This window comes from Melitaea cinxia, chromosome 16 (assembly GCF_905220565.1).
Source record: "Melitaea cinxia chromosome 16, ilMelCinx1.1, whole genome shotgun sequence".
Lineage (NCBI taxonomy): Eukaryota > Metazoa > Arthropoda > Insecta > Lepidoptera > Nymphalidae > Melitaea > Melitaea cinxia.
In genome coordinates this window covers 992,807-1,013,777 of record NC_059409.1, presented here as the reverse complement: position 1 = coordinate 1,013,777, position 20,971 = coordinate 992,807, and the positions used below count along the sequence as shown (strand labels likewise).

Genomic DNA, 20,971 nt, shown 5'->3' with positions numbered 1-20,971 from the left:
AGGGAGCCTGACGCGGAGACTGCGGGGACGCCCGAGCCCCCCCAGAATGGCTACCTGGTCCTCCCTTCCGGTCGCCAACCGGCAAGGTAGAACATTCTGGGATTTTTCGTCAGATGGCGGGGCAGCCTTTCACAGGTGGCTTTCCTGCTACTTGGGCCCCCAACTTCCTACGGTCGGCCAGCGGCGGCACCGTGCCTCGGATCCCGCTACCCTCCGAAGCCAGGCACCCGATGCGGCAGTGATGAGCAGACAGAATCGGTCACATAGAGTGCCACAACTACCCAGACACATCCCCCAAATGGCTGCTCTGGGACCCACCCCGGAACACGGCAATTGCCGTTTGGCGGCGCGACTTTACCCAGAGGGTGGTAATTAAGCCACGGCCGAAGCCTACCACCTCAAGAATTTTGTCGGCTCTTACGACAGGCCTTCTTGCCGGGCCGTAGGAAATTGTATTCTACTGCCCGTCCCTACACGGGGAAAAAGTAACATTTGTAAAGTCCGGCCTGAATGTAGTTTTTGATTTTATTTTCAACTAACTGTGCCCGCGACTTCGTCCGCGTGGAATTTAACATAAGTTATTGTTCAGTTTGGAGAGTTATAAAATAAATTTTAAAAATAAAAGTAGCCTAAGTTATTCCTTACTATATCGGCTATCTGCCAGTGAAAGTACCGTCGAAATCGGTCCAGCCCTTTCAGAGATTAGCCGGAACAAATAGACAGACAAGACTTGTAAAAATAATGTTATTTTGCTATATGTACCGTGTATACATCCACATGCATTTAGTAAGAAGCGTTTATTTTAATATTACAAACAGACAGTCCTATTTTATTTATTTGTCTAGATGCAGGATTGAAACATATTGAGCAATGTGTGATATTCATGTAATAACTGATGAAAAATATCAAGAATTTTATCAGATTGCGTATTACTATAAATGTCAAAGATTAAATAAAAGTTTTAATAAATAGAACAATTTATTACAACAATAGAACCAATAGTATCAAAACTAAAATCATAGGTACACATTAGTGTATAAATATAACTATGAACAGACCAATGGTTTTAAAACAGCAAATTAGTAATAAATAGTTTAACAACAGCCCAATTAAATGAATAGCTTTGTTTAAGCAAGTTACAGTTATGTAACTCTCCAAAGATTTTTCTATTATTATTTATTATATTTTTATAATAATTATTAATTTTTTATACTACGATAACATTATTTACCTATACTTTCATTATCTAATATTGTCTAAACTTTTCACCAAACAGGAAATCACATGACAGGCGAAGCACAAAAATTACTTTCCATTAGAAAAAGCTATGGCTTACTAACATTCTTCTATAATGAACACGTTTATGAATAATAAATATTTAACGAGCAAATACTGACATATTAAGTTTATAATAAGGCTTTGTATTAAGAGCCTGGTTCACTGGTTTTGGATTAAGTTTGTCCTGCAAATAAGTTACGATTAGATTATAGGTCATTAGAACCTGTTTCTCCTTAATTAATAAACTATAGGTTTTAAATACATATTTGCAAATAAAAATATCTAATTAATATTGTGGAATTCTATGGTAAACAAAAAAAATATATCAAAACTTTAATCCGTTGAATAGTGTAATCCGTCAAATAGCATTATCCAGCACCGGTGAAACAGGCTGTAAATCTGTTAAGCAAATGGTCTGATTAGAATAAAACCATGTAACAATAAAACGATTTTAATCAATCTACAAAATAACAATTACTATATCAACTGTTCTACACTGTTCGCTGATAGTTCGAGTAATCTCCAAGCCGCTTTAGGATTTAGTTCCTGAGGGTCTCTACAAAGAACCCAAACGTAGTTAACTCGCATAACTTTGTTTGAATCTCCTTCTATGACATTGTTCTTACCGTCCCTCACACACATTATTTGCTGAGATTGGAATGTGATCACTAGTACGGGACCTTGGTCCATCATTTTACCCATCACCAGCTCGATATTTTCAATATCGAGTATTTTAGAGTCGAGCCGGTAGCCAAGCTGCTTACATTGGTTGATCGGTGTCGCCAGAATGTTGTAGACACCTTCGTAACACCAATCTTTAAGTATCTCCAAGTCTCCCCGGACCATGGCTTCTAGAATGTTCGGTATTATATCATTGGCACAATCTTCTAAAAATTTCTGCGCGGTAAAATTTGGATCTATTTTACAAATTTCAGTAAGTGTAGTCGACAGTTCCGTTTTTTCAAATAAGTTTCCGAATAGACTGCTCACTTTATCCGTGACGAATCTTGACGCTCGGAAAACTGGATTTTCTGACTCTTCGTATTTAATTTTCCAATCTAGTACCTGAAATTAAGAATTATTTTATCCTTTACCTTCATTTCAAACATTTTTACTCAAAAATTGTACATTTCTCCGCATTCTTAACCCATTCTAATTTTTAGCAACTGTCATACATACGTCCATTATTGAATAACTAGCTTTGTTCCGCGGTTTCATACGGGTTAACTTAAAGAAAAAATAGCCTATAGCCTTCCTCGTTTGAATACGAACCAGTAGTTTCTTTAGTAAGCTTTTCAGCTTTACAATATTATTATACATATTTCTTTATGTCGTAACAAAGTAAATCATGTTATATGTAAATATTAATTATTAAGAGCTAAGTAAGATATGATAATACATCTAGGTCAAACATTAAAACGACATGTACCATTTCTAATTCAAATAATTAATATTTTTTTATAGGTGTACCAAAAACCGAACCAATTTTTGATACTACGCACTGAGTGGATAAGTTATATGAAATTATAAGTAACAAATGAGGACGATATTTGGACTGGATTAAACAAAAATCTACTCGAGGCCTAGATAATAATTTATTTACCATATATTGTGGCTAAGAGCTCTTAGTCTACAATTATCTAATATATAAAATTCTCGTGTCGCGGTGTTTGGAGTTAAACTCCTCCGAAGCGGCTTGACCGATTCTCATGAAATTTTGTGTGAATATTGGGTAGGTCTGAGAATCGAACAACATATATTTTTCATCCCCCTAAATGTTAAGGGCAGTCCACCCCAAATTTTTTTTTTTGAATTTTTAGATAAATTATTTATTTTTTATTTTATTATGATTCGGCGTTGAAAAATACATACAATCCTAAATTTTCACCCTTCTACCACCAACCCCTATTTTTAAATAGCGTTTAGCGGCAAGACAACGTTTGCCGAGTCAGCTAGTAAGTGTATGTATAATCACCTTGTTAACATACTGGTTGTTATTCTTGAAGTCCTCCCACTGCTGATAGAACTTGGAGTCCTTGTGCAGTTCCACGCCCAGGGTCTCGGTGTCCGGAGTTACTGAACGCTCATCAGCGGCCACCTGGTACACAGACAGATTTGTCAATAAGCACTTAATTGTTATGATTATTATTGTAATTGTAAAATTGTTATGACATTAATTAATTTTTGAGTGGTATTTGTTTTGCGGGTGCTGTGTGGCTGCGTCACCAAAGAATATAGCCTCCCTCTCTTCCCGTGGGTGTCGTAAGAGGCGGCTAAGGGATAATACAGTTCCGCTACCACCTTGGAACTTAAAAAGCCGACCGATGGCGGGATAACCCGCCTGCCCAACGTGGAGACTGTGGGCAACACACATGCGCACACCGTTTTTGGTGCGAACTTGTGGAGGCCTATGTCCAGCAGTGAACTGTGATGGGCTTAAATAATGATAATGATGATGATGATGATGACCATTCACGGTAACTCTCAGTGAGTGAATTATGACTGATAAGGAATAAAGCCACTTTAACAATATATTGAAATTTTATATGGGAACCAAATCAGCCAACCAAATCAGCTAGAATATAATAGTATTTAAATTGTACATAATTAAATATAAAATATAATAGAAACAGACCTCGACTCGTTTCCGTAAACTCGCCGGCGACGTATACACGCGACCCTCCAAACCCTTCGGAGCCATTTCGTTTTTAACTACCTCGGTAGCCTGCAATGAACAAAAGCCTTTTAGATATATTCAAAAAACAATGTAAAACATACTAAATGACAGGAGTAATATTTTCAAGTTCAATTACATCCTACTTTGTTACTCACAGCACCATTATATCGAACAATATACCTACTTAGCAAAAAAACATCCATCTGGACTTTAAACTTATAGCATTAAAACACTCGGACTTCATTATCGCCAATATGATTAAGGACGCTATCACATTTTTCCACAAATATCAGTGTTTTTCACGTACCATTTTAATTAATTAGGAGTCACCCTGAGAGGATATCTTGGTTTCAAATGAAAGATAATATATTCATCTCCGAGTGACACCATAAAAATTCTATAGCCCCATACAAACTTTTCACACAAATACAGTTTAAGCATCACAGAAATCGCAAAAAATTAAAAAAAGACGGGTCTGAATTGGAACCATTATAGCTAAATACATTGCACTAAGAAAAATAACTACACTAAGAAATTGTTGCTTATTTAGTCCTCTATGCGTAGCGCTAGATATTTTATATAAAAATAAATAATATTTCCATTTATGAGAAAAATAAGAAACGCTCTCAAATTTCTTCATACATTTTTTACAAATAAACCATCGTCGTTCGTCATTCCGCGTCGAAACGCGCTCATGGAAGCACGGCTGTATCGCTTCAGCGCAAGTAATAATTACGTAAAAATGAGTTCCTTGTGTATACTGTGCTTGGACGAAACTGATACTTTACAAATTCCCACGCAATCCATAACTTTGCAACTCAAGATCTTTACAATCGATTGTCTTTGCTGTGTATCTGGTGGTGGTTATATATAATAATCAATAATAAGTAATCTTCGCAATTTGTCTTCTTTTTAACCGACTTCAAAAAAAGGAGGAGGTTACTCAATTCGACCGTATATATATATTTTTTTAATGTATGTTCGGAGATAACTTTTTCGTTTATGAACCGATTTTGATAATTCTTTTTTTGTTGGAAAGGAGATATCCCTAGTTTAGTACCATGATAAGGCAACCAGGATCTGATGATGGAATCCCAGAGAAATCGAGGAAAACTTTCAAAAATAGTACGGGTGACTAGTAAATTTAATCATGTTTTCATTAAATACTATAAAGCAGTACTATTTAATAAAGGTCTGGAGTCGATCTGATGATGGAGAAGAAAGATAGTCGAGGAAACTCTTTAACAATTTATTATTTAATTACAATATTATATAATATAAATATTATATATAATATTATTTAATACAATTTAATTTTTAATATATAGCAATTACCTGTTTTTTGAACTTAATTCGTTTCTATTGATGAAATATACGAATGAAATGAAAATACGAATTACTTTGTACTAAGTAAATTTATTTTTCACTTTTTAGTTTCCTGTTTGAAATCGGTTTTTTTTTTGTCAAAAATTATTTTATTATAATGTTAAAACTATAATTATATAACTTAAAATTGTATGTGATTTTGAATTATAAAAATTAGCGTATTATTACGTATTATATTTTACTGTATAGTACGACGAACGAGTAGTAGATACCCTGACGACATCGTCATAAACAGAGTAGGGGAGAGGTTCCGTGAATAGTAGGTACTTAGTAACAGTTACCAAGTTCGACTTTAAACTTACAACTAAATTTACTAATCAATACCAGTAAAATTAAAAATTAATACTTTCAAGTACCAAGATTAGTTACGTTGGTACAAAATCGAGCAGATAGCGGTATCAATGTGTGCGTACGCGTAATGTTATTGTGTTGCGATTTAAATACCTAAACTTGAGCGAGTTAAAAATGTGATAGCATCCTTAACGTAAAACTATAGAACTTCTTTATAACAATCCCTTTTGCTTTAAGAAGTATATTTATGTAGGAAGATGTTAATGGTTAAAGACATCGCATTAAATCAGAAAATTATTAAATTATTTTGTATTGTTGTTGGTTATTTCATTCAATAAATTTCAAATATATTTTATATCCAGACTCAAGATAAGGAGTCAAACTCACAGCCAACAGGTTAGTCAATAAACGTAATATTAATGCACCTGTGATATTGTTTTAAAAGCAGTCGTTTTGCCGAGCTGTTGGCTTCTGTCAGCTAAACTTTCCGCTGCATCCTTTGCTGTCTTAGATATATCTTCGGTTATTTTTCCTAAAATTACAAGCAATAGCTATATATTATTTATATTACTGAAAACATACATATACATAATTTTGTTGTGTACCCACACATATACGAACTTTGTTATAGAGAACTAACTATGCCAGCGACTTCGTCTGCGTGGAATTTAAAAAATAGTTATTTTTCAGTTTGCAGTTATAAAATAAAAAATATATATAAAATAAAAGTAGCCTAAGTTACTCCTTATTACATCAGATATCTGCCAGTGAAAGTCCTGTCAAAGTCAGTCCAGCCGTTTCAAAGATTAGCCGGAACAAACAGACAGACAAAAATTGTAAAAAATATTATTTTGGTATATGTACTGTGTAAACATAGATATGAATTTAGTAAGAAGTGGTTGTTTTGATATAACAGACTCTAATTTTAAATATTTGTATAGATGATATCAAACCTCATGTTATATTTTTTTTAAAAGATTTTTTTAATAATCGTCAAGAATTTATATTTCACATTTTATTAATTCCATTATATATTTTGCTACGTATTATTACTTTTGATTTTATTATCCTTTAATAAAACACATTTTTTTCTTATAAACCCTACATAAGTAATTTATACATCATAATACTGGGTACCACCTTTGAGCATAACCTTTTGAGGTGACCAAATAGATAAATTCACTTTATGTATTAGATATCACTTTTTGATAATAATACTTAAATGCACTGTGTGGCTACGACAATAAGAATATAGTCATCCCCTCTCTTCCCGTGGGTATCGTAAGAGGCGACTAAGGGATAACACAGTTCCACTACCACCTTGAAACTTAAAAAGCTGACTGATGGCGGGATAACCATCCAGCTGCTGGCTTTGAAACACACAGGCCGAAGACGGGCAGCTGCATCTTCGTTGCGACAAAGCCAGCACTGTGGTTGCCAACCCGCCTGCCCAGCATGGTGACTATGGGCAAAACACATGAGTTCATGCCATTTTTGGAACAAACTTGAACTTGAAATGATAATGAATTAAATGGCATAGAGATAAAAATTATCATAACCAATAACTTAAGAATATGTCTATGTAACAAAAAGCCTTAAAAAATTCTTAACAATGTAAAGAAAATAAGTACATTGATTATCAAGTTATGCATTTTGTATCAAAGATTATATTACTCATTATAACAATGTAACTTAACTAGGAAAATTACTTAGTTTCCTTATATTACTTAATACTTGGGATGATGAAATGGGGATAAAATATTATAAAATATAGTTTAACAGTCAACTTACCAGCCTTTTTAACAATGTCAGTCTTACTTGCTTCTTCCAACACATGTCCTACTCTACCCTTGATGCCTTCGAGAGTTTCTTTCAATACTTCTGAGCTTTTAGAGGCTTCTGATTCTACTGCATGGAACTTTTTTCTCGCAGCTTGTAGGGCCTCCGAGTTTTCTAATTTCTGAGCTTCCTCTCTAAATTTTTTTATATTTTCTTTCATTTCCTTGTTTTTAGCGATATCCTCTTTGATATTTTCTATTATGGATGAGAAAAATCCCTTCCGGGCTGAGTAATTGCGACATTCTAGCACAGAACACTGAAATGGTAATAAATAAATTTTGTTAAAGTTTTTTCAGCGATTAAATACTTTGACATTTTATATTAGTGTTTAAAAAAGGAATATTAAAAAGAACATTTTAAACAATTTTTCGTACTAGTTTTGTCATGTAAGAATCTGAATTGGTTTGGATATTTCTGAATGGACTGTAAAATTTGTTATAGATACATTTAATTTAGTATATATAAAATTCTTGTCCCTGTTAGCTTAAAGACTATTCATTGCAAAAATAAATAGTTAAATGCAGAAGTATATAAATTATAACTTTGCACGATACCTGCTCTGGTTTGAGCTGAATAACAGAAGTTTTTAAATTAATTGGTAAAGCACACTTCCAGCGAGCTGAATTACATATCACTTGCCGACAAGAATGCTGAAAACAATTAAAATTTATAGTTTTTACAAATTCCTACATAACCTCTCCAAGACAAGATGATGTCACATTTACCATTTTTATATGAATACTATAATTATATATTGAAAAAATTCACTTGTATCTTTATTTTTTGTTAATCACAATAAAACCGAAATTTCGGTTTTCAAAACTGTTCACGACATCAAAAGGCAGATCATTTCATTTGGTGCTTACTGTTCATACTTCATAGCCTTCATTCATTTTTCCATCATTTTTCATTTTTTTTTTTATCACGGGCAAATCAGCTACAACAGAGCACAGATTAAAAATTTGAGTTTGAAATAGACTATAAAAGTATAAACAGTATAAAGTATAAACTATAAATTAAATAATTATTATGATTATATATTTCACAAAAAGTTCCGTTGTCCACCGTCAATTATCCTCATTTCTAATTGAGCACGATCTTTTAGATGCACTGCAATCGGGTTTTCGAGCGGGCCTCAGTACATCGACAGCTCTTTTAAAGATCACTGAAGATATTAGAGAGGGTATGGAGAGCAAATGTGTAACGGTATTAGTCCTAATAGATTTCAGTAATGCATTTAACGCGGTCGACCACGATCTGTTTCTAGCACTCCTGACTCGTTATTCTATCTCGGCTTCCGATATTAAGGGGTTTTCTTCATATCTTCGCGGGCGTAGGCAAACTATTCGTACTGACGAGGGAAACTCTGATTGGTGCGAAGTGGCTGCTGGTGTCCCTCAAGGCGGCATATTATCTCCTTTATTACTTTCTCTTTTTATTAATTCAATTACTTCTTATTTGAAATGCCAGTACCACCTTTATGGCGATGACCTGCAGCTTTATAAACAGAAAAAGGTTAGCGATCTACATTTTACTATTCATCTTATAAATCAAGATCTAATGCGTATACACAACTGGTCATTGAATCATGGTATACCTGTCAATGTCGCCAAGTGCCAAGAGATTATTGTGGGCAGTTCTCGGCAACTGGCCTTGATTGATACAAATTCTTTACCTAACCTGATTTTTGATAGAATGCCAATACCATTTACTTCAAAGGTTAAGGATCTGGGCATAATTATTAATAAGACCCTTTCCTGGTCCGATCAAGTGAATGAAGTTTCGCGTAAATTCTACTCAACATTGCATCCCTTACTACACTTTAAGCATTTCTTACCAACTAAGGCCAAGCTCCACTTGCTGAATACCTTACTCTTGCCCATGATCGACTACGGCAAAGTGTGTCGTCTGGACCTCAATCAGGTCCATTTGAACAAACTTGATCGATTGCTCAACACCTGCATTCGTTTTATTTTCGGGTTGCGGAAATATGATCATATTTCCCATTACAGATCTCTTCTTAAATGGCTACCAATCCGTGAGCGTAGGAACTTGAGAATTCTTTGTTTACTCTTCATTATTCTATCCCATCCTACTACCCCTTCTTACCTTCAATGTAAGTTCAATTTCCTTTCCGAATCTCATGAAAGATCTCTCCGCTCTTCAAATAATCCATCTCTTTCTACTCTTATTCATCGGTCTGGGTTTTTGCTGTTTCTGCTGTTCGTCTCTGGAATTCGTTACCCGAGTCCATCCGTAAAACTCCTTCACGTGATTCATTTAAGAGGCAAGTTAAGGGGTTGTTCTTAGCCAAAATTTAACCTAATTTAGTAACCTCACTGTGTGGCTACGGTACTAAAGCCGGGTCAGCTAGTAAGTATATGTATGATCACCTTGTTAACATACTGGTTGATATTCTTGAATTCCTCCCACTGCTGGTAGAACTTGTAGTCTTTGTGCAGTTTCACGACCAGGGTCTCAGTGTCCGGAGTTACTGAACGCTCATCAGCAGCCACCTGGTACACAGATAGATTTGTCAATAAGCACTTAATTATTATGATTATTATTGTAATTGTAAAATTGTTGTGACATTAATTAATTTTTGAGTGGTATTTGTTTTGCGGGTGCTGTGTGGCTACGTCACCAAAGCCACCCCCACCAATACCAACCCCTCTCTTCCCGTGAGTGTCGTAAGAGGTGACTAAGGGATAATACAGTTCCGCTACCACCTTGGAACTTAAAAAGCCGACTGGTGGCGGGATAACCATCCAACTGCTGGCTTTGAAATACACAGGCCGAAGACGGGCAGCAGCGTCTTCGGTGCGACAAAGCCAGTACTGCGGTCACCAACCCGCCTGCCCAGCGTGGTGACTATGGGCAAAACACATGAGTTCACGCTATTTTTGGCGTAAACTTGTGGAGGCCTATGTCCAGCAGTGGAAAGATAATAATGATTAGTGACCTCAATAAACACTGTAATTGTGTTTTGATTATTATTGTCGTCAGCTTATTAGGTAAGTATTATGTATGTAGGTATGTATGTATGTATGTATGCATGTATGTGTGTATGTATGTATGTATTTATGTATATATGTATGTATGTATGTATGTATATGTGTATGTATGTATGCAAGGCTGTATCTGTTTATGTATGTTTATATTTTTACGGTATATATATATATATATATATATGAATTTATTTGCTCATGTATATACTAAGCCACTAACTTTACTTTATATTTCCTCCCTTTTTTTTCTTTTTTATCTGATTTTACTAATACCCGATTTTGCACATCTACAAACATCTGCTCTTGTACGTCCTAAGGTTGGCTGGTAGAGAATGTTTTTAGCATTAAGCCCGCCTTTTGTACAATTCTTTAATGTATTGTGCAATAAAGTATTAATAAATAAATAAAAAAGTCATAAGGATATCAAAAATAGTACTTAAAAAATATATGAAAACTATTTCATTTAATTTACTTAAATAAGTATCGTGTTCTTCATAAAAAATAGATCACTGTCATTTATCATAGACAATTTTCACTGTTTCCTGTGTGTCTGTAAAATATTTTATTTTAAAATTTAAATTCAGCTATACGTAGTCTACACAATAAAATTTAAATTAAGTGTCAAAAGAATTAGAAATGCAATATTTTCTAAATCACGATTTATTTTTCCTAAAATATGTTATGCTTGTTGTTTCAAGTTTAAAAATATTTGCACTTCCGGTGTGAAGGCAGTTCCAGAAACATAAGAAAGTGTGCATGTTCATTTATTTTCTGCCCTCGTCATATTTAGCCACGGAATCTTTTATGAAAAATAGTCAATTCTAATTTATTTAATGTTATTTCATTTTCAATTGTTGTGGTGTAGTCAAAAGTTTCTTCAATCCGCGTGTACTGATAGCCACTGCGCATCGTCATAGGGGGAAGGTATACATCAAACATTATATCGAATATCTTCACTCCATATTTACTTATATAGTTACATAGCAAGTGGCTTACAGATACCACGTTTTCGCCAGCTGGTGCGTACGTTTCGGCTTTAGAGATTTCTTACAGTAGCGAAAAATATTTTAAATAGCTATGTTTAGTGGAAGTGTAAACGCAATGAGGTGAAGTTAATATTGCATTGTGGCAGGTTGGAGTGCCGGGCAAGTTACTGCTTCTCTGGTGCAAGCTCCGAGGAAGGATCAACAATTCATCCCATCTGTGAGCTCTCGTCCAGTGGGGCGCTACCATTTTATATGACTTTAGCAAGATATACAGGTAAGTTTCCTTATACTAAATCGAAATAAACTGAAAATGGCGTTTTATAATAATTTACTTTGAAATTCTAAGAGGTTATGCCACAAATTCAGCGCCCTTTTAAACTTTTTAATTTCGTAATTGTACTGCGGTAAATACAACAATATATGACGCTATATTTATTTATTAAACGGCGTAAAATTTTATAAAAGACGTCGAAATCAATGTTTCAAAGGTTCCTAAAAATGCTATTTTTATCTCTACTCTTAATTTTTTGGATTACTTAACTGTCTAACATTCTAAAAAAGTAATTGCTTTCGGTATGTAAGAACGATCTTAATAAACCCCCTGTGCTCTAATTTTTTTCTATAAATAAATATAAAGAAATAAATATTGTCAAAATTATTATTATTATCATATATAGGTTCTATCAGCAGGATGTAAAACAAGCCCTTAAATATATATCTTTTTGCGAATTTTATACATGTGCTGTACGTTCTGTGCTTATTTTCTTAATTTCACGTAAAAAATAAGAAAATTGTAATGAAATGTATAAAAGAATACCTATTAGGTAATAAAATTTATAAAAACACTCACTGATTTCTCTTATGAGCAGATTCATAAGTGAGAAATTTTGTTTTCAATTAATTTTTAAATCTATACTCATATTATAAAGCTGAAAGTATGATAATGTATTGATATAAAATAATTGTTATATTACTGAATGCTTAAAAAGATACAAAATAGAAATAAAAATGTTCTACATAAAGTGTAAAGGCGTTAAGGCGATCTTATCTCTGTTAGATATTTAAATATCACTTGTAATACAATTTTTAATTTTTGTTTCATAATGACTTAACAAATTATTACTTTGATCATGTATGTTATATTGTAACAGCTTTTAAACATGTCATTGCTGGACACAATACACTTATATGCTTTTTAACCGACTTCCAAAAAAGGAGGAGGTTCTCAATTCGATTGTATTTTTTTTTTTTTTTTTTATGTATGTTACATCAGAACTTTTGACTCGGTGGAGCGATTTCGACAAATTTTCTTTTAATCGAAAGGTGGTGTGTGCCAATTGGTCCCATTTAAATTTATTTGAGATCTAACAACTACTTTTCGAGCTATATCTAATAATGTGTTTTTACTTGACGCTTTTTTCGTCGACCTACGTTGTGTTATACCGCATAACTTTCTACTGGATGTACGGATTTTGATAATTCCTTTTTTGTTGGAAAAGAGATATCCCAAGTTAAGTACCATGATAAGGAAACCAGGATCTGATGATGGGATCCTAGAGAAATCGAGGGAAACTCTTGAAAATCCGCAATAACTTTTTACTAGGTGTACCGATTTTGATTATTCTTTTTTTGTTGGAAAGAAGATATCCCTAGTTCAGTACCATGATAGGGAAACCAGGATCTGATGATGGGATCCCAGAGAAATCGAGGGAACTTCTTGAAAATCTGCAATAACTTTTTACTGGGTGTACCGATTTTAATGATTTTTAATTTAATCGAAAGCCGAAGTTTATCCTGTGGTCACATTTAAATTTCATCGAGATCTGATAACTACTTTTTGAGTAATCTTTGATAATGCGTTGTTACTTGACTATTTTTTCGTCGATCTGCGTTGTATTACTCGTCGATGTAATTGAAGTCGGTTTTTTTTTCGTTTGCGAGCAAACACAATTATTTATGCTTTCATGGCCACTATCAATCCTTTTACTTATTACCGTTACCGTAGAGATTGTTACTGCAGATGTCATTTTAAAACTCCGGTATTTCGGTGACATTGCAGACGCCATAGTCCCATTTTTGTTGTCATCAAACAGATATTGAGCAGAAACTTATGTGATTGAATTCAAAAATTATAGTTTACTAGCTGTACCCTGCCCGCATTGCTACACTTTTTTTTTTTCATTTTTTGGTTGTATCAACTCAGAGACTTTTTCGGGCTCATGCACCACACTGTTGAAGATCATGACATGATCAAATGCATAGTTTATGATTCTATAAAGGACATACAGACAGACATTCATTTTTGTATATATATATATATATATATATATATATTAGTGAAAGTGAAACAGGCTTTAATTGCCTCTTTATCCTCCAGCTAATATATATTATCAATAACTTAGGGGTTGTCCATTAATCACATAATGTTTTTAATAAATTTTGAACCCCTACCCTTGGTTATATTTGGTGAGGTTTTAAATTAAATCCATTCCCCGCCCAGAAATCATATGTAATTTGTTTTACTGTAAAATATATTGTAATTCTCAAAATATTTTAATCAGAATTTTTTTTAATTTAATTTTATATATATATATATTTTTGACGACAGTTGCTATCATGTACACCTGATAGCGATCGTTACTCATAGTAAGGAATATATCCGCTAACCTGCATTGGAGCCGTGTGGTGGATTAAGCTCTGTTCCTTGTCCTACATGAGGAAAGAGCTCTATGCCCAGCAGTGGAATATTACAGGCTTAAGTGAAATTTAATTTCATGTATAATCTGATTAAATTTTGAAAAATTAAGCATTATGATAAAGATTTCTAGTCAGACATCAAGATTGTTCGTTGTTTTTTTTTTTGTGTAGGAATGGCACGTTCAACGAAAAATAAATACACACGACATCCCAAACGAGATCTGCCAAGTAGTTTTTGTGTTATCCCTACTATTTCATATTTGATATTTTTTAAACCTTTTTTTTTTGTTTGAAAACCAGCAAATTCAGTAGAGATAAAACAGTGATATTAATTTGTCAATTTGAAATTTTAATTTTGTGGCCTTTTCAACAAATTGGTCTATTTATAAAACAGACCACAAAATGATATCTATAACCGAAGCACAAACCACAAACACTTTGTTACTATAAATTTTTCTTTTCGTCAAAGATAATGACCAGTTTTTTGATAAGGTTAATGATAAATTATCTTAATTCGACTTTCAATACAACAACAAAATAATGATTTATTTTTAACTTGTATGTATTTAATTATAATTTACTATCTTGGCTATAGGTTATACCAGATTGTATTAAGGTGATGTTAGGTGGAGTAACTTTACTTTTTACTTAGTGTAGTTCTATTTCTTGGTTCTTACTTATTGTAGACATGGAGGGGAGGATTGATAACGACAATATGACGATTTAGACACAATTTTACACACTTAAATGAAAATGTGTGAGTGCAATGTTGATGTAACTTAATATTCGTACATATTTCAGGCTTCGTTTAATTCAGTATAACTTGTTCCCGAAAGTTATACGATATTTTGGACCATGTATCCTGTTCGTCATTGTTCAATTTTTCCTTTAAAACAAGTCAGTTTCGTCGCGCTACGTTTAGCCCATTGTTTTGTAACGACCGGTCAAAATCTATTCAATGAGCTATTAGCCACTCCCGAATGATAAGCCTTTATTCATGCGAACGAACGTTTTGATCTATAATTTCCGGCAATACATAAATCGTAGACTTGATGACTTTTCTAAAATACTAGCTGACCCCGCAAACGTTGGTCATATATGTTATTAACCTCCTTAAACCCCTCCTTCCCACCCCGCCCTATATCTTAGGGGTATGAAAAATAGATGTTAGCCGACTCTCACAAAATTTCATAAAAATCGGTCCAGCCGTTTCGGAGGAGTATTTTAACTAACATTTGTGACACGAGAATTTTATATATAAGATTCGCTGATCCGGCAAATTTTAACCGTTTTTTTTTTTTTTTTGTAGTCGGTAATTTTTTAATTTTCTTTTATACAGACCGTATAACCGAAATGTATGGGTTTATAAGGGTTTTTTATTACTTTTAACGAGTGCAGCAAATTGGATAATTCTTTTTTTTTTCGTGCTCGTTAGTGTTTGGACAAGGCTTTTATACAAAAGAAAATTTGAAAAAATAAACGTGTTCGTCTCGGGTCGCCCGACAGAAGTGATAACTTAAACGAATCTAAGTTGAACTGTGAGTTAGAGTGGGTGAGGAGGAGCCTGTCTACCGCTGCCGTATGCGTGAGAGAAAGGGAAGCCAGACAGACTGGCACCGTTCCGCGTTACGTAACGAAGCGGTTTACCCTTCCACATAAGAAGTTATCACTTTAAAAAAAATCATTTGTTTATTATGATAATTTTTTAACCTACTTCAAAAAAAAGGAGGTTTCGCAATTTGATATACATATATTATGTGTGTTTACGGATAACTTCGTCGCTTATGAACCAAATTTGCTAATTCTTTTTTTTTTTTTTTTTTGTTGGAAAGGAGATATCCCAAGGGTAATACCATGATAAGGAAACCAGGATCTGATGATGGTATCTCAGAAAAATGAAGGGGAATTTTCGAAAATCGTAGTCGCGACTAGTGCGTTTGTTAATTGTTTTCGTCCTACATACGTTGTATTACTTGTCGATGTAATTGAAGTCTGTTTTTTTTTCGTTTGCTAGCAAACACAATTATTGTGTAGGTAGCCATGATATGTTTGTTTATCTTCATATAGTTACATTGTATTTATTTTCACTAATCTATTAATCTGTTTCAATCGCACTCACTTAACATTGGACTGTAAACATTATATTGGATTACTACGATGTGATCTTGAGTGCAAATTCAATATTAAATCAATCAAGACAGCTTCACCGTAGTTATGTAATCAAATCTGGTACACTGTAATATAATTTAGATATAGGTCGTAGGGTGTTGTGTTCTGAGTAAGGTGTAAGACATAACAGGTAATTTTTTGCTCAAAATAAGTAGTACCTACATCGAGCTTACAGAAGATCACAGCTAAATAATACTGTTTTCAAGCAGTGTTGTGTTCTCGTTGGTGAGTAAGGTGACCAGAGCTCCTGGGAGGAATTGGGGGTAAGGTCGGCAACGCGCTTGCGATGTTTCTGGTGTTGCAGCCGTCTATAACCTACGGTAATCGCTTACCATCAGGTGGTGCTTCTTTGCCGACCTAGTGATATAAAAAAGATGGTCAGACCTCCTGGGGTAGGTAAGGGTAAGGGGTTAGGTAGGCAAAATGCTTCTGCAATTGCAGGCATTTATAGGCTACGGTAACAGCGTACCAAGTGGGGTCGTACGCTTGTTTTTCGCCCTGGTCGTCTAAATAAAAAAAAATATACCAAGCGAAAGACATTAAACTATTATAACATATATACTTTTTACAATTTCTAAGGCACACATAAAATTACATGAAATAGAAACGGTCGATTAGTTAGTAAGGTTGGTTCTTTGTTTTGTTGTATTGTTTTAGCGTCTCAGGTGTTATTACATTTTTAATTTTTTATTGTGATTTTTAAAAAGCGTAGTTCAAATTTTCCCTTGCTTCAGTGAAACAAGTTAAAATAACTTTATTCAAATAGGCTTCAAAAAGCCTATCGCAGTCCCCTGTTGGACGTAGGCCTCAGTATGTAGTATATATAGTATATTGCCCATAGTTACCACGCTGGGCAGACGGGTTGGTGACCGCAGAGCTGGCTTTGTCGCACCGAAGACGCTGCTGCCCGTCTTCGACCTGTGTATTTTAAAGCCAGCAGTTGGATGGTTATTTCGAAATCGGTCGGCTTTTTAAGTTCCAAGGTGGTAGTGGAATTGTGTTATTAGTCGCCTCTTACGATAGCCACGGGAAGAGAGGGGGTGGCTATATTGTTTACTGCCGTAGCCTCACAGCTAATATAAATCATATATAATATTGAGTATATCTGTTTACCTGTTAGTTACGGTTAGGGTTTATCGGCAGGATATAAAACAAGCCCTTGAGGCCAGCCTAACTAAGCAAAATGAGTGGCAAAACAAGAATCTCATAAGCTTTTATCTGTTGGATTAAGTTATACATCAGATAGCTTTATTAGTAACCGATGAAACCAAGGCCTTTGTATTCTATATGTGTCAATACAAAATTGCAGCTAATTCCTATGCATTGTTATTCCACGCGTAAATGATACGTGAACCAAATTCAAAAAATGCTAGAAATCTTAGTCGACTTTAGATATTTCGATTGCTATTTATTTGACAAAATTATAATTAACTTTTATCTGTATACGATGAGGTTTGTAAGAAAAACGAATCACGGGGATCTCTATGAAAGGACTAACTATTATATATATAAAAAAAATCGATATTTTTACAAAAAAATTAGCGGTACCCAGTTCGTTGGGTCACTAAGATACAATTATAATTTATAAAATGACAATTTATAAGTGCTTTTCAAGCACATTTGAATAAAACTTTTATGTTTTAGATTTGCAGATGAAGTCGGAAGCATTACCTAGTAAAATAATATCTGTTATAAAAAAAATGTGTGTTATTGAAGTAAGTTCACTACTTTCGGGCGTCGTCGTTCAACTATATTTAGATTGACTCTCGCCGTTATCGGGTTTTCGTCCAAGAACGTCATCCTGAGATAGTCGCCATTAATTATATCGCTCATAAAAAGTGTTTGTTTAAACTAAAACTTGTTAAAATACGATTCAAACGTAACAGTGATTGCTTTTTCAATTTATATGCATTTTTTAAATGCATAGAGTACGCGGACTTGTAATCTTAATATATAAAATTCTCGTGTCATGGTGTTAAACATTGAACTCCTCCGAAACGGCTCGACCGATTTTAATAAAATTTTGTGGGCATATCGGGTAGGTCTGAGAATCGGCCAACATCTATTTTTCATACCCCTAAGTTATAAGCGGGGGGGGGGGGCGGCAATATATGGCAAAGAAACGTTTGCGGGGTCAGCTAGTATTTATGTATGATACTATGATTGTCATGTGAAGGGAGATATTATACCAAGTTAGTCGTTGTTTATTTTGGGTTCGACATATTTCGGTTCTACTCACTGGCATCTAGTCGTTTGAAGAAAATTGGCGAAAAGTTAATATTTTATATTTATCTGATATTTTTTCCTTATTTATTCATATTTTTTTCTTGCGTTCTTAGAACGTTTAATCGATTTCTTGAGGTGCAATTGAAGCAAATTCCGACAGCATTAGCATTTTTTTCACGATTTAGAGAAACATGAGGATGCAGTTTCTATTTGATCTGTCAGACCGAGTCGCGCCGAATATCAGCAGACATTACGTCCACGTTTTGTCGAAACGCGTTATGTCATGGAGGTCGACGCACTCGCCTTTCTCGACTAGCACACAGACCTCATTCCCTCTCGCTCCAATGATTGATCGACGCTGGAAAATCTGTTAGCCGTGCGGAATTTTCACGACATCCCACTATTAATAAAAATGTACTTAAACGATTTAGTGATGACGTGCACAAACTGACAAAGATCACGCACTTAAATGTACTTAAGTTATATATATATATATATATACTAGCTGTGCCCGCGGCTTCGCCCGCGTTGAAATCGATGTGTCACAAAGGTTTCCCGTCAAATTTCCAGTGAAACTCGTATCAAAATCGGCTTAGCCGTTCCGTAAACCTTCCTCTTGAAGCCCTCTCTCCATTGATGAAACCGCATGAAAATCCGTTCAGTAGATTTTGAGGGAATCGATCACATACGCTTTTGGGGACTTTGTTTTATAATACACTAACTGTTGCCCGCGACTACGTCCGCGTGGTTATGAAGATATGCATTACTATTAAGATGCTTAACGCAAATTATTTTTTTATTTCATCACTTCACTTCAGCCTATCGCAGTCCACTGCTGGACATAGGCCTCCCCAAGTTCGCGCCACACATCCCGGTCTTCCACAATCCTCATCCAGCCTACATCGGCAATCTTACGTAGATCGTCGGTCCAACGGGCCGGAGGACGTCCCACACTGCGTTTGCCAAGACGCGGTCTCCACTCTAGGACCCGTCTACTCCAACGGCCATCGGTCCTGCAACACAGATGACCAGCCCACTGCCACTTCAACTTGCTAATTCTGTGGGCTATGTCGGTTACTTTCGTTCTCTCGCGGATAGTCTCATTTCTTATCCTGTCTTTGAGAGAGACCCCAAGCATAGCCCGTTCCATTGCACGTTGAGCGACTTTAAACTTGTGGACCAGTCCCTTCGCCAGTGTCCACGTCTCGGCTCCGTATGTTAACACAGGCAGGACGCATTGCTCGAAAACTTTTGTCTTCAAACATTGCAGAATCTTCGAAGTGAAGACTCGACTGAGCCTGCCAAACGCCGCCCAGCCCAACCGAATCCTCCTATCGGTCTCCTTCTCGAAGTTGTTGCGGCCTAGTTGGATAGTATTTTTTATTTCAGTCACTTGAAATGCTTATCACTCTAAGTAACTTTTTCAAAGGCACAATTTAGTATAATTTAATAGTTATTTTTATATAATCTCTCTATACACCACATTTTTTTTAGGCTGCAGTATAAATAACCTATCAGGCGAACTTATAGCTGCTGTATATGTTTCATACAAACTATCATCATCCCAATTAAACCCCCTTAGCGGTGGAATATCGCAAAATCCGTTCTTAGCGGACGTTTACTAACTATAATCTACCTCCCTGCCAAATTTCATCTTTGTCCATCTTGGATGGATGGACCATCCATCATGGTTTTTGAGTTCTCGTGATGAGTGAGTCAGTAATCTTTCTCTTTTATATATATAGATTACGATGTATTTTTGGACACTTTCTCACCATCTATAGAGCACACATTTTAAATTTCAACTCTCTTACTTCAAAAACATAGGACTTTCATACAAACTTCCAACCCCCGTTTTATCCCTTTAGGAGTCGAGTTTCGTAAAATCCGTTCTCAGCGGATGTCTACGCCCTATAAAGAACCTACTTAACAAATTTCAAGTTTGTAGCTGTTATAGTTTCGGAGATTTCGTGATGAGTGAGTCAACCTACCATCCCCTGTTTTAACCCCAAAAGGGAGTTGATTTCTAAAGATACATTATTTGGACACCTTTTCATCATTTATAAAGCATACATTTTAAATTTCAAGTCTCTTACTTCAAAAACATGGGACTTTCACACAAACTTCCAACCCCCGTTTTACCCCCTTAAGGGTCGAATTTCGTAAAATCCGTTCTTAGCGGATGTCTACACCCTATTTATAAGGAGCCTTCCTGTCAAATTTCAAGTTTGTAGGTGTTATAGTTTCGGAGATTTTGTGATGAGTGATTCAACCTACCATTCCCAGTTTTAACCCCAAAAGGGAGTTTATTTCTAAAGATACATTATTTGGACACCTTTTCATTATCTATAGAGCATACATTTTTAATTTCAAGTCTCTTACTTCAAAAACATAGGACTTTCATACAAACTTCC

At 34.9% G+C, this 20,971-nt stretch overlaps 2 protein-coding genes across 3 annotated transcripts in view; one reads left to right on the top strand and one right to left on the bottom strand.

The window, feature by feature from the left end:
• Positions 1–965: 965 nt before the first annotated feature.
• On the bottom strand, positions 966–8,553 carry LOC123661042 (mitochondrial import inner membrane translocase subunit TIM44). 2 transcript variants are annotated; one of them, XM_045596054.1, is made up of 8 exons: positions 8,537–8,553; positions 8,197–8,408; positions 8,026–8,121; positions 7,424–7,727; positions 6,058–6,164; positions 3,914–4,003; positions 3,254–3,376; positions 966–2,343 (listed from the first exon to the last, which is right to left on the bottom strand). In XM_045596054.1, exons 2-8 carry the CDS (start codon positions 8,197–8,199, stop codon positions 1,756–1,758), a joined length of 1,311 nt encoding a protein of 436 aa, XP_045452010.1. In that variant the 5' UTR covers positions 8,200–8,408; positions 8,537–8,553; the 3' UTR covers positions 966–1,755. The 2 variants fall into 2 exon arrangements, with proteins under 2 accessions (XP_045452010.1, XP_045452009.1); XM_045596053.1 differs by lacking the exon at positions 8,537–8,553 and having other exon boundaries at positions 8,197–8,458.
• A 2,661-nt stretch (positions 8,554–11,214) lies between these two features.
• The window catches only part of LOC123660806 (eukaryotic translation initiation factor 5), a 41,054-nt gene continuing 31,297 nt past the window's right edge, over positions 11,215–20,971 (top strand). Inside the window, exons 1-2 of the mRNA XM_045595840.1 lie at positions 11,215–11,403; positions 11,612–11,739. The gene's annotated coding sequence lies outside the window, so the exon portion shown is untranslated. The remainder of the gene's footprint in view (positions 11,404–11,611; positions 11,740–20,971) is intronic.

Excerpts from the sequence above, each read along its gene's own strand:
- LOC123661042 (XM_045596054.1), bottom strand. Across the intron at positions 4,004-6,057 it reads CTTTTAAAACAATATCACAG|GCTACCGAGGTAGTTAAAAA; the intron begins GTGCATTAATAT and ends TGTTCATTGCAG. Across the intron at positions 2,344-3,253 it reads ACAACCAGTATGTTAACAAG|GTACTAGATTGGAAAATTAA; the intron begins GTGATTATACAT and ends TCTTAATTTCAG.